This window comes from Hypanus sabinus, chromosome 13, assembly GCF_030144855.1.
Source record: "Hypanus sabinus isolate sHypSab1 chromosome 13, sHypSab1.hap1, whole genome shotgun sequence".
NCBI classification, from domain to species: Eukaryota; Metazoa; Chordata; class Chondrichthyes; order Myliobatiformes; family Dasyatidae; genus Hypanus; species Hypanus sabinus.
Window position 1 is genome coordinate 20,859,047 of NC_082718.1, and position 14,881 is coordinate 20,873,927.

Below are 14,881 nucleotides of genomic sequence, written 5' to 3' on the forward strand. Positions count from 1 at the left end.
AATCCCTCCAGCATTTTGTGCCCCACTGAGAAGCACCAGGCCATTGTCTCCCACATCACCACTAACTTTATTAACTCTGGAGATTGTCCATCCATTGTCACCAACCCCATAGTTCCCTCACCCTACACCTCCCAATTCTACCTCCTTCCCAAGATCCATAAACTTGCTTGTCCAGGTAGACCCACTGTTTCTGCTTGTTCCTAACCTATTGAACTTATATCAGTTTTATTCCCCCCCCCCCCACCCCCGGTTCAGCTCCTTCCTACCTACATTCAGGAGACATCAACACTCTTGATGTTTTCAATGATTTCAAGTTCCCTGGCCCCAATCATTTTATTTTCACTATGGATGTCCAGTCCCTATACACCTCCATCCCCCACCAGGAAGGCCTCAAAGCTCTCCATTTCTTTCTGGACACCGGATCCAACCAGTTCTCCTCCACCACCACCCTCCTCTGTCTGGCAGAACTCACCCTCACTCTTAATAAATTCTCCTTTGAGTCCTCCCACTCCCTTCAAACAAGAAGAGTAGCCTGTTTGTCAGCTGCATAGAACAGTCTATGTTCCAAGCCTACAATGGAATCACTCTCCAACTTTTCCTATACCACGTCAACGACTGCACTGGTGTTGCTTCCTGCACCCATGTGGAGCTCATTGACTTCATCAACCTTGCCCCCAACTTCCACCCTGCCTTCACATTTACCTGGTCCATTTCCGACTCTTCTTTCCCCTTTCTCAATCTCTGGAGACAGCTTATCTACTAATATCTATTATAAACCTACTGGCTCTAACAGCTACCTGGACTATACTTCTTTGCACTCTGTTACTTATAAAAACACATCCTCTACTCTCAGTTCCTCCATTCCCGCTGCATCTGCTCTCAGGATGAGGCTTTTCAATCCAGACTGAGATGCCCTCCTTCTTCAAAGAAAGGGGCTTCTCTTCCTCCTCCATTGGTGTTGCTCTCAACCACATCTCTTCCATTTTGTACACGTCTGCTCTCACCCCACCATGGATAGGGTTCGTCTTGTCCTCACCTACCACCCCACCAGCCTCCGCAACCAGTTCATAATTCTCCATAACTTCCGTCATCTCCAGTGGGATTCCACCACATCTCCAGTTCCCAACTTTCTGCAGGGAATGTTCCCTACACAACTCCCTTGTCCAGTCATCCCTCCCCATTGATCTCTCTCCTAGCCCTTATCCTTGCAAGCAGAACAAGTGCTACATCTGCCACTACAACTCCTCCCTCACTGCCATTCAGGGCCCGAAACAATCCTTACCGGTGATACTTGTGAGTTGTTGGGATTATCAACTGTATCTGGTGCTCCAAATTGGGAGACTGCTATGCTGATCACCCTCGCTCCGTCCACCACAAAAAATGGGATCTCCTAGTGGCCACCTACTTTAATTCCACCTCCTATTCCCAATCTAATATGCCAGTCCATGGTCTCCTCTACTGTTGCAATGAGGCCATAAACAGATTGGAGAGCAACACTTTATATTCTGTCTGGGTAGTCTCATCTTGACCTTCCAGTAATGGTCCCCACTCTCCTTCACCACTCCCCATTCCCATTTCCCTTTCTCACTTTATCTCCTTACCTGTCCATCATCTCCCTCTGATGCTCCTCCCTCTTTTTTTTTCATCCATGGTCTTCTGTCCTCTCCTTTCAGATTCCCTCTTCTCCAGCCCTATATCGCTTTCACCAATCAACTTCCCAGCTCTTTACTTCATTCCACCTCCCCATCACCTTGTGGTTCATCCTCCCCTTCCCCCACTTTCTTACTCTGACTCCTCATCTTTTATATCAGTCCTGATGAAAGGTCGAATGTACTCTTTTCCATAGATGCTGCCTGGCCTTTTGAGTCCCTCCAGCATTTTGCGTGTTGTTTATAATTTTCCAGCCTTTTCTGATCCTGTGCAGTGGTCCTTTCACACCAGATGGTGATGCAGTTAGAATGCTCTCCACAGTGCATTGGCAGAAATTTGCAAGCATCTTTGGTAACATATCAAGTCTCTTCAAACTCCTAATGAAATATAGTCACTGTCATTTCTTTGTAATTGCATCAATATGTTGGTCTCAGATAGATCTTCAGAGATATTGACATCTAGAAACTTGAAACTGCTCACCCTTTCCACTACTGATCCCTTGATGAGGACTAGTGTGTGTTCCCTCGTTCCCCTTCTTGAAGTCCATAGTTAATTACTTGGTCTTACTGACATAGAGTGAAAAGTTGTTCCTGTGACACCACTCAGCCAGCTGATCTATCTTGTACCAGTATACCTCCTTGTCACCATCTGAAATTCTGTCAACAGTAGTTTAGTTGTTGGCAAATTTATAGATGGTGTTTGAGTTACAATAAATCTACAGTGAATGTAACTTGACTGGCTCTCCACTTGGCCTTGTATTGCCTGGACAGCTACAACAGGCTGCTGTTTATTGATTCCAGCTCAACGCTCAACACAATCATACCCTCACTTCTACTCAATCAAGCTACAAAACCTGGACCTCTATACCTTCCTCTGCAACTGGATCCTTGACTTCCTCACCGAGAGATTACAATCTGTGTGGATCAGAAGTAACATCACCTCCTTGCTGACAATCAGCACATTTACAGATCTAACCCTTGCTTTCTCTCTCCCTTCACTCTCATTCCCTCTTGGTAGCTTCTGCAGCCTAAAACACTCAGTAAAAGTACTTCAAAATCGAGCATGGTTTCCTTGTACTCGTTCCACTTTTACTGGCAGCATCACCTGCAACTTTGACTTCTTGTTATTTTACTTCCAACTTTAAAAATTTCCCGACAAAGTTATGTTTCATCTCTTCACTTACAACTCTCCTGATACAACCACAACAACAATAATAAAATCATCAATAGCAACACACACAAAATGCTGAAGGAACTCAGCAGGTCAAACAGCATCTATAGAGTAAGAAACACAATGTTTCTGCCTAGATCAACATTATAAATGTTCATTGTGGGCTTCTAAGATCATCCAGCATCACTCTCTATGAGGATAAGTGAAGGAAAGTTTGACCCTCTCCAGCTTTAGCAAGATCACTACCTCACCAATCTATGGATTACACCGATTTCTTTTGTAAAAGTAAAAGAGATGGGGAGCTGTTCTTTTCATTGCTTTAGTAAACATTTGTTTATCAAAGCAATGAAAAGTAGTTAACACTGATGGAATTTTCAAACAGCTCTGAACACCTCTGCCAATTCTATCAAGGATACAAGCTGCCCCAACATCAAGGGACCACTTATTTTCTCGTTATATGTGAATGACAGAATTAATGGTTTTGTGGATGATATGAAGATAGCTGGGGGGGGGGGAGCAGGGGTAGTCTTGAGAAAGCAGAGAGTCTGCAGGACTTGGATAGATTGGAAAAATGGACAAAGAAGTGGCAGATAGAATATATTGTAGTGAAGGGAACTGCATGGTCATGCACTTTAGTAGAAGGAATAAAAACAGATTATTTTCTAAATGGGGAGAAAATTCAAAGATCATAGGAGAAATGGATGCTGGGAATCTTCCTGCAAGATTCCCTGAAGGTTAACTTGCAGATTGAGTTGGTGGTAGGAAGGCAAATGTGTTCATTTTGAGAGGACTAGAATATAAGAGCAAGATGTAATGCTGAGGTTCTATAAGGCATTGGTCAAACCTCACTTGGTTTATTGTGAGCAGGTTTGGGCCCATTATCTGAAAAAAACATGTGCTGGCATTGGGAGAAGGTCCAGAGGAGGTTCATGTGAATGATTTTGGTAATGAAAGGATTAACATGTGATGATGGCGCTGGTCAAGTACTCACTGAAGTTTAGAAGAATGGGGGGGGGGGGGGAAATCTCATTGAAACCTATCGAATATTGAAAGGTCGGCATAGACTGAATGTGAGGAAAATGTTTCCTATAGTGGGTGAGTCTAGTACCAGAGGGCACAGCCTCAGACTACAGGGATGTTCGTTCAGAACAAACGTGAGGAGAAATTTCTTTAGCCAGAAGACATGAATCTGTGGAATTCACTGCCAGAGGCGGCTGTGGATGCCAAGTCATCAAGTATATTTAAAGCGAAGCTCAATAGACTCTTTATTAGTCAAAGGTCACAGGAAGAAAGCAGAACGGGATTGAGAGGGGTAATAAATCAGCCATGATGGAATGGTGCAGCAGACTTGCTGGGCTGAATGGCCTAATTCTGCTTCTATGTCTTATTGAATAGTCAGCACCTCATGAAGGCGCCATCCATCATTAAGAATTCTCATCATTCATGCCCTCTTCTCATTACTACCATCAGTGAGGAGGTACAGGAACCTGAAGGCATACACTCAATGTTTTAGGAACACTTTCTTCCCCTCCATCGTCAGATTTCTTAATGGTCTGTGAACACTACTTCATTTTTTGCTTCGGGTTTCAGGTGACACTGGTGAAGCACAGCAGGAACGTGCTGGCAGCAAACAAAACTACTAATTACTTATTAATCACACTTTTTCTGGAAAACACTCACTGCAAACAATAGACTGTAACTTCCCTTTCAGTGTTGAGCTTTTGAACAGCCTCTACAACTTGGCAATTTTACAGTGTGAACTGAAGTTTAGAAGATACAGGATGGTTGTGGTGTGGCGTGCACGGGTCAAATCAAGGCAGCAGGGCCCTAGCCTGAGAACAGGGAATGAGCCTCTTTGGCTGCCGGGGTGGACTTGGAGGCGATTTGAAATGGTAGAACCGAGGCAAGGTAGAGTCGAGGTGACATAGCCCAGGCCTGAAAGCGAGGAACAAGTTGATGCTTGACTGATTTAATTGCCAGACCAGATTGGAAAGGTCAGTCATGGGCCAAATCGGGCCAGAGAGCGTACTGAAGTAGCCGATTCTGATCAGCACAGGCCTGTAGCCATGCAGATAGCTGACCGTTGTGACGATATAGACAATGGGATATTACAAACATATTGATCTAAAGATAAGATGATGAGAAATGGGAACACATGATGACTCTCTAGTTTACAGAGAAGCTTTAAGTAATATTTACTTCAGTGGTTTTCATTCAGTAAGAGCATAGTGCTGTTAATGTAGCTCTGTACTTGTGGTTAGCAGTATTACACATGTGGTGAGCCAATATGGCTTCCCACAGAACTTATGTGGTCCAGGCAAGGCCAAAAATAACCAGGAGACTAATTTATTTTTACTTCTCTCTATCCCTAAAGAGGAGAAAACAAATTTGTATTTCCCTTTACACATATCACTTTTCTTTATGTTTCAATGTTTACCTATTTTAAATATATTTTCCACATACACAACATTTTCATACCAAAAGCATGCTGTAAAGGAATATAAATTTGCTTCTATATGCCTTAAAGTTCAAATTCAGGTTTACTGCCATTTAACTGTACATATATACAATCAAATGAAACAACATTTCTCTGGACTACGGTTCACCCACAAAACACAGGACATAAAATATTGGCACAAATATGTTAATAAAATATAATTGAAAGTGCATGCAGTATACAGCATTAGTAAACAGTTCAATGGTCTAGTGATGACAGCTTGGTGGTGGCTGGGTATTGATTAGTCTCACAGCCTGAGGGAAGAGGCTGTTATCCAGTCTGGCAGTTCTAGTCCTGATGCTCCTGTACCTCCCTCCTGACCATAGTGGGTCAAAGAGTTTGACTCATAGAGATTAAACCAGACAGAATAAGATTACCTGGCTTACAGAATCTTTCTCAGTCTTTGAGCAAAAACCACCCATCTCATACAACAGCAAGGACATATTTGTAATGGGCAGCATCACAGAGAAAGTACAAGAGATTTTCAATACTGCACAGTAATGCAGAAGATTATAATGATGCACTTGCAGAATTTTGATTACGATCTTTGTTCATGATTTCTGCTATGGGCTCAGTCAGAGATAATAAGACTCTGAAATCTCAGTGGTGAGCATTTGTGCCAATTTCTAAGTTCTATGACTGATGGAAATGTTCTGTTTTGATTAATACGATTTGGAAGGCTCTGTGAGACAGGGTTTAAGGTAAGTTACAGCAAACAATAATAGCTGGGAAAAGCAATCTGATGAGACAACAATTGCAAGGTTGCCCTGGGAAGACCACTCGAACTGGTGGGAGTTGTGATGGCACTTTTGGTCCCAAGTCAGTTTTTCCACTCAGTGGCAATGCCGTTTACTTTAGTGTGATGGTGTTTGCTTTTTGCTCAGCTTGCTAAAATACACAGAAATGTTTCCAACTGCCACACCACTGGTTCCAGTATACGCTTTTAGACGCTGATCATCATGCAACAGATTTCAGGACAACTACTATCCACTTTCTCTGATCCGCTACTCATTTGCAATCACTGAACAGAGGACAGTACAAATGGAGCATGGTGGTGGTGGCTGGGTATTGATTAGTCTCACAGCCTGAGGGAAGAGGCTGCTATCCAGTCTGGCAGTCCTAGTCCTGATGCTCCTGTATCTCCCTCTTGACAATAGCAGTTCTGCATGGAGGTCGGTGACCGGTAGTGTGCCTCAGGGACCTGTTCTAGGACCCTTCCTCTTTGTGACTTTTATAAATGACCTGGATGAGGAAATGGAGGGATGAGTTAGTAAGCTTGCTGATGGCACAAAGGTTGGAGGTGTTGTTGAGAGTGTGAAGGGCTGTCAGAGGTTACAGTGGGACTTTGATAGGATGCAAAACTGGGCTGAGAAGTGACAGATGGAGTTCAACCCAGATAAGTGTGAGGTGGTTCATTTTGGTAGGTCAAATATGATGGCAGAATATAGTATTAATGGTAAGACTCTTGGCAGTGTGGAGGATGAGAGGGATCTTGGGGTCCAAATCCATAGGATGCTCAAAGCAGCTGCGCAGGTTGACTCTGTGGTTAAGAAACTGTATGATTTATTGGCCTTCATCAATCGTGGAATTGAATTTAGGAGCCAAGAGGTAATGTTGCAGCTACATAGGACCCTGGTCAGACCCCACTTAGAGTACTGTGCTCAGTTCTGGTCTCCTCACTACAGGAAGGATGTGGAAGCCATAGAAAGGGTGCAGAGGAGATTTACAAGGATGTTGCCTGGATTGGGGAGCATGTCTTATGAAGACAGGTTGAGTGAACTCAGCCTTTTCTCCTTGGAGTGACAGAGGATGAGAGGTGACCTGATAGAGGTGTATAAGATGATGAGAGGCATTTATCGTGTGGATAGTCAGAGGCTTTTTCCCAGGGCTGAAATGGCTGCCACAAGAGGGCACAGTTTTATGGTGCTTGGGAGCAGGTACAGAGGAGATGCCAGGGGTAAGTTTTTTTTACACAGAGAGTGGTGAGTGCATGGAATGGACTGCCGGCAATAGAAAAATAGAGGGCTATGGGTAACCTTAGGTAATTTCTAAGGTAGGGACATGTTCAGCACAACTTTGTGGGCTGAAAGGCCTGTATTGTGCTGTAGGTTTTCTGTGTTTCTAAATCTGCAGTGAAATGTGTCATTTGTGTTAACAACCAACACACTCGAGGGCGTGCTGGGGCCACCTACAAGTGTCACCACACATTCTGTCACCATCATAGCACGCCCACACCACAGAGCACAACAAACAAGAGCAAAAAAAGCCCCACTCTCCCTCCCACCCATACACCTGCATATAGTCCCCCAACCCCCTTAGAAGCATGTCCTCTGGTGTTTGACATTTCTTGCCTGGGGAAAAGACTGAACTCCACCATGGATGGTCCAAGACCAGGTGCGAAAGGTTGGTTGGGCATGGGGCTAGAAAAACCAGAGCTACAAAAACACCAACAGAAGCTCCAAAGACCTCACCCTGGAAGAGGAAGGATTTTCACCAAGAAGTTGTGTGATGGAATTAGAAGCCACAGGAATCAAACTTTGGCTCAGGACAGAGGACTCCGGCGAGTTGCTGTCAGCAGCCTATGCCCCAGAAAGGGGCAATGGGCTTAAGAAGAAGAAAAGATTCAGACTGTCTACCCTTTCTTATTCACAACAAAGCCAGTCTATCAGCCCTTTATGCCAATGCTAGCGAAAAGTGGGCTATTCAGTTTAATCCCAGCTCACAGACCAACTTTGTAAGTTAGAATCTTCAAGTGCTCCTTCCATTACTTCTCCATTATTTTACATTTCTTTATTCTTTACAATTGTTGAATGTTAGTCACACTAATGCACAACCTGACACATGTCAATGTATATGGCAAATAAATTTGATCCTTCTTCTCCTCTTCATAACCATAACTTGTTGGACCCAGTTAAATTCTTGCACTCTCAACAGCATTTGAGAACAGCCAGGATTAAAAAACTTTCTAGCCTCATTCACCATGACTAATTATTCACTGGCTCCTGCTAACAAGAATAACAACTCAAATAAAGTAACAAGAAGGAAGGGAAAAGAAAAACTTCTTTAAGAATGTATAACTGTAGTCAAGAATATAAAGCTCACTATATTCTCCTATTTATTACAGGAGACGTGTAACATTAGAAGTTAACCAGGCTACATTTACACAACAGAGATTATTCAGTTAGACTCAGAAAACTCTTCCAAGCCAGTTAAATCAACAATCTGATCACCTGACAACTTCATGAAAGTTTCCATTCAAATGAGTTCATGACTTAAAAAATACCTAAGGAAGAGGAGTAAAGTTAGAAAGTTAGATCATAAATACTGAAAAAATACAATGGAATTAAAATGAAGAAATAAAAACTGAAAATTTTGGTAAAACTTTGAACAGACCTAACAAGCAATTTCAAGTATTTTATACATTTATCTCAGATGTCCAGCATCTGCAGTACTTTGCCTTTCTATAAAATGAAAATGTTTTGTCTTCTGAGTGGCACATACAAATTGCTGAAGGAGCTCAGCAGGTCAGGTAGCATCTGTGGAAAGGGTGACCCTTCATCCGGATTTCCAGCATCTTCAGGATCTCATTTTATTTTTCATTTTCACATTGGCAATGATTTGAAAAAGAGTAAAAGCCTAGTTTCCTGCAGGATAATGTATGACACATGCTGCCTATTCCTCAGAAGCAACTTACCATCTGGGGAAGAATGGTTTTTCTCGATACGCTCCAACAACTTCTCACTCGCGTCTGGCAGTTTCTGCTTTACGCTGTTGGGGTCCTCCTTTGCAAGAACTGCACCTTTTTTACGGAGCTTCATAATGGCAGCCATCTGGAAAAATTATAAGAAGCTGCATTCAGTTTATTGAGTCTACTCTGCCAATGCTTTGTGGCTGATTTATTTTCCCTTACATTCTCCCCATAATCTCTGATGCCTTGATTAATCAAGAACCTATCAACCTCCGCTTTAAATACACCCAGTGACTTGGCCTCCACAGTCGTCTGTGTCAATAAATCCCACAGATTCACCACCCTCTGGCTAAAGAAATCCCTCCTCAGCCTTATGCTGAAGGGACGTCCCTCTATTCTGAGGCTGTAGTCCTACCACACTATAGGAAACATCCTCTTCACATCCACTCTATCTAGGCTTATCAATATTTGATATGTTTCAATGGGACCTTGCCCCCCAATTCTTCTAAACCCTGGTGACTACCATTCCAGAGCCATCAAAAGCGCCTGTTGCTAACCCTTTCAATCCTGGAATAATTCTCATGAACCTCCTCTGGACCCTTAACCAGTCTCTGCAAACCATAGTGCCCATCCACTCAGTTCCAATCTCCTGCATTTGGCCCCTATATCTCTAAGTCCCACCCTCCATATATGTATTCGCGTGCTTCTTAAATGATACTATTGTAGCGGTGTGCCACACGCAGCGCTGAAATAACGACACGGAGTTGGTAAACTGCAGTTACAAAAAGATTTTATTCGAACTTCGCGGCCTCGCTTTAAAGCCTTCCTGATCCCGCCCGCCCTGGGCGCGGATGCTGTAGGGGGCACGTATTCACAGTCCCGCGTGGGCTTTTCCCTTTGCTGGTGAAGCAGACGGCGCCCTTTTGGGACTGGCCTTTATGCCGGCGCACTGGCTATTTGTGAGCTGGTTCAAGTGCACTAGGAAGTGGGTCGCCACACTATTATACCTGCCTCAACTTCTTCTGGCAGCTCATTCTATATATTCACCACCTTGCAGGAAAGGCTGTCCCTCATAATTCTTGTCTTCCCCAAAACCTATGCCCCTTAGTTTGGTCTCTCCTACGCTGGGGAAAAGACTGTTATAATCCACCTCATCCATGACTCTCATAATTGTTAACATTTCTCTAAGGTTGCGCTTCATTCTGCTGTGTTCCCAGGAATAAATATCTAGCCTGGCTTACCTTTCCCTATACTCAGGTCCTCTAGTTGTGACAACGTCCTCATAAATCTTTTCTGAACTCTTTCTAGCTTACCCACATCTTCTCTATAACAAGATGACTAATGTACACAGTACTCCAAAAGCAGCCTCCCAACTCTATAGAGCTTTAACAGCTACCTCAACCTGGAAACCTCCAAAATTCAGAAACTTTGGTCTAATTAAAATTTAAGTCATTCAAGTCAAACACGTTGACATATCCCTACAACGAGAGCCAAGGAGGAAATTAGAAAAGCAAATGCATTGAGCATCCTAAAGCAAGTCTTCCAAAAACTATTCAGATCTTCAACGGCAAGTTTTTTCTCAAATTATACTTCTACAACTTTTATTTACTGGATATGGTTATAATGTGAATATTTTATAATCAATTCCTTGAACTCCAATGATGAAAAATTTTAGTAGTCAACTATTTGAAACAAATGTAAATTTTTCTCTCAAGTTACCAACCAGCATTTTTTCTCAAAAATTTTGGTATAAGGAATGCTAATAGTGGGAATGAAACATACCTAACTGCAAAGATTGATGAAATTTACCTTCTTTGTATCCGCATAATGGTTCAGCTTTGAGGTTGATGGTGGAGATGTATCAAAAAAGAGAATATCTTCTCCTTGGGAAAGGCCTCCTCCCAGTTTAGGTGTCTGTGGTGTGGCAACCAATTTTTGTTCTTTGCGAAATTCTGCTCCAACCTTGGGTGATGTTTGATTTGAGAGTCCTCCTGCTCCTAACGTGTGGCCGCTGTGTACAACTTTACTCTGCAAAAAGCTGCAGAAGGTTGGACAGCGAGCATTAGTTAATGAATCAATGCTAATCATAGAATCATAGAGAACTACAACACCAAAACAGGCCCTTCAGCCTATTTAGTCCATACTGGTCTGGTTTATTATCTTGTCCTATTTTCCTGCACCCAGACCATAGTCCTCTATATTGATCCCATCCAAATACCTACCCAAACTTTATTTATTTAGAAATAAGCATGGAATGTGTTGGCGCGTGTCCTAGCGGACAAGGCATCAGACTAATAACCTGAAGGTCACTGGTTCGAGCCTCAGCTGAGGCAGCGTGTTTGTGTCCTTGAGCAAGGCACATTGCTCTGCGATGACACCGGTGCCAAGCTGCATGGGTCCTAGTGCCCTTCCCTTGGACAACCTCGGTGGCGTGGAGAGGGGAAGGCTTGCAGCTTGGGCAACTGCCGGTCTCCCATACAACCCTGCCCAGGCCTGTGCCCTGGAAAAACCTTCCAAGGCGCAAATCCATGGTCTCATGAGACTAATGGATGCCTATATAAGCATGGAATAGGCTATTCCGGTTCAAGCCATGCTGTCAACAACCCACTGATTTAGCCCTAGCTTAAATATGGGACAATTTATAATGACCAATTAACCTACTCACTAACCAGTACGTCTTTCAAATATGGGAGGAAGCTGGAGTACGCAGAGGAACACCACGCATTCCATGGGAAGGACATACAAACTCCTTACAGAGGACGCCGGGATTGAACTCCGAAGTCCAATACCCTGAGCTGCAATAGCATTGCACTAATCCCTACGCTACTGTGCTGCTTAAATATTACAACTGAGCCTGTATCTATCAATTCCACTCATTCCACACTTGTACCACATTCTGAGTGAAGAAGCTCCCCCACACCTTTTCATCCTAAACATATGATCTCCAGTTCTAGTCTCACCCAACCTGAGGGAGAAAAGCCCATATAATTGACACCATTTTACAAAATGTAGATACTTTGATTTGACCAATTACCAAATTTTATAAATAAATCCTTGCTGGATGTGGAAAACATTCTGACTGGCTATATCACAGCTTGGTATGGAAACTCCTATAAAGAGGAAAGCAAGAGGATACAATGAGAAGTGGACTCGGCCAGTTCCACTACATTCTATTCCAAGCCCTGATGAAGATCCCGGCCTTAAGCATCAATTGTTGATTCCTTTCCATAGGTTTTGACTGACCTGCTGAGTTCCTCCAGCATTTTGTGTATGTTATTTTGGATTTCCAGCATCTGCAGAATCTCTCGTGTTTATGACTTATTCTCTCAGACTCTTATTTCCCTCAGTTTGCACTAATGTCATCATGTTTATTATTTTTGTTCTGCAAATTTATAATTCATGTGTGCAATGTTTGTAAAATAGTGTGCTGCTACTGCAAAAAGCTAATTTTCATGGCATATATACGCTGGGTAGATATGGCCATGATAGTAAATTTGAACTTGATAGATTTATGAAACAATCCATTACTATTATTTTCATTACAGATTAGTTACTTAATTTAATCTAAATTTTCAGCTACTATACTGGGACCTTAACACTGGATACCCCAATGCTATGATCCCTAATAAATGAACTATACCTTCAGAAACTCTTGCAGATACCTTCCAATGAATGTGAGAACCTGAGCAATCTGGATTACCTCCTCTGTAGCTCTTCAGCTTTCCTCTTGCGTGTTTCCAGCATTCTTTGCTTCTGCTGCTTTAATAGTTCAGAGGCAGATAATGATAGGATAGCAGGTCCTGGCTGTGCATTGTTAACCGACCAACCTGAAAAATTAAAGAGCAACAAATAGCAACCAAGTCAATGGTACAAAGGTTTATGACTTCAATAATATAAATCATCTTCCACTGACAGAAACACATTAATTAACGTGCAGGAATTTTAAATATGTGTGGATCATATTAACCCTACACATCCATCATCCTGTGATCACTGACTGACCTGGGCTCCCTGGACCTCATTCAATAAATGATTTAAATAATTCTGGCCCGGTCTTCAAATACCTCCATTGCCTCACTCTTTCTCACGTCATCTCCTCCAGTCTTAAAACCCTCCAAGAAACCCACATTTTCCCTTGATCGAGGCTGGTCATTTAATCATTTTAATTGCTCTGCCATCTCAGCCTTTAGTTGCCAAGGGGTTAAATCACAGAGTATGCTACTGCACTGTGAGGTGGTACAGTAATAGAGCAGCTAGTGCAATCGCTTTACAGCGCCAGTGATCACCGATCAGGTTTCAATCCTGCTGCTGCTTGTAAGGGAGCTTGTATGTGATATGCTGTCCCCATGACTATATGGTTTCCTCACACACGGTGGAAGCACGGTGACACTTGAAGGCTGCCCCCAACACAATCCTTAGTTGTTAACATGAATTAAGTATTTCAATGTATGTTTTGATGTATATGTGACAAATAAGGTTAATCTTTATTTTAATTGCTCCACCATCTGGAGTGTTCAGCTGCCAAGGATTTAAATCTCTGCTGCTGCTTCCTTTGAAATTCTACACATTTTTAATTCAAGATTGTTTAATGACAATCCAGCATAAAGAAGAACAAAATAATTATTACTCTGGATCGTACGCAGCACAAAAAACACATTAAGATAAAGAAGACGATATATTTTTAAAATCACAATAAATATAAATATGTAAGATAACTTGTATACATAGATCAATTGTACAGGCGTCCCCTGCTTTACAAATGATTTTACGCCACTTCGCTTTTTACAAAAGACCTACATTAGTAACCTGTTTTCGCAATTCAAAGAGGATTTTTGCTTTTATGAAAATTTTTCCTATATAAATTAATGGTTCTTCACTTTACGCCATTTCAGCTTAAGAAAGGTTTCATAGGAACGCTCTACCTTTGACACCTTACTGCCCTTTTGTCCTGTTTACTATTTATTGTAATGCCTACACTGTTTTGTGCACTTTATGCAGTCCTGGGTAGGTCTGTAGTCTAGTGTAGTTTCTTTTCTGTGTTGTTTTTTTACATAGTTCAGTCTAGTTTTTGTACTGTGTCATGTCCTGAGAAAACGATGTCTCATTTTTACTACGTACTGTAACAGCAGTTATGGTTGAAATGACAATAAAAGTGACTTGACTTGAAAAAGCGACTTGACACCTGTATGTCCATAAAGTGACACCAGGCAAAGTAGTGACTTATACATAAGGTGACTCACAGGAAATAATAAAGTAATGGTGGTTGGGGTGGGTTCGCGGGTGGAGGTGTTGATCATCCTTACGGCTTGGGAAAAATAACTGTTTTTGAATCTGGATGTCCTAGATGGCAGTGGGACAAACAGTCCATGAGCAGGCTGGGTGGACTCTTTCATGATGTTACTGGCCCTTTTCAGGCACCCTTCTGTGTACATGTCCTTGATGAAGGTTAGGCTGGTGCTGGTGAATTTCCTGACCGTCTGGAGGTGTTATAGAAATGTACTGTACGCTGTTGTTGCCTTCATAGAAGGCACTTGGATTTATGAACAACTCCACAGACACTTTGTCCACCAACTACTTCTCATTCCAGGGGTTTGGCTGACATTACACTGCACATTCCTCTGGCTCTCCTGCCGGTTGTTGACTGAGCTGTGATTTACGCCCATTGTGTTTCCTTTTGTTGGTCAAAGACAAAGTACCATGTCTTATACAGCAAATATAAGAATGTAGTACAATGCTGCTTATTCTGTTTTTGTTTCCCATTTTGCTTTTTAAAATCATTTTATCAATGTGGCTCCTGATACTGCTACTGCTTTAGGGAAAGCACAGATGTACTGAATACACACAATGAAGTCTTGGCTGATTAAGACAACATGAAT

General features: G+C 42.4%; 1 protein-coding gene across 4 annotated transcripts in view; it reads right to left on the reverse strand.

The window, feature by feature from the left end:
- The window catches only part of mcm10 (minichromosome maintenance 10 replication initiation factor), a 79,158-nt gene that overhangs the window by 21,768 nt on the left and 42,509 nt on the right, over nt 1-14,881 (reverse strand). For 3 of the 4 annotated variants that reach the window (XM_059987274.1, XM_059987273.1, XM_059987276.1), the window contains exons 13-15: nt 12,706-12,832; nt 10,815-11,043; nt 9,012-9,147 (exon numbers count right to left, since the gene is read on the reverse strand). In XM_059987274.1, the coding sequence (XP_059843257.1) occupies nt 9,012-9,147; nt 10,815-11,043; nt 12,706-12,832 (492 nt within the window). Of the gene's footprint in view, nt 1-5,086; nt 6,560-9,011; nt 9,148-10,814; nt 11,044-12,705; nt 12,833-14,881 lie in introns of those variants that run through there. The other variant, XM_059987275.1, reaches the window with a different exon arrangement.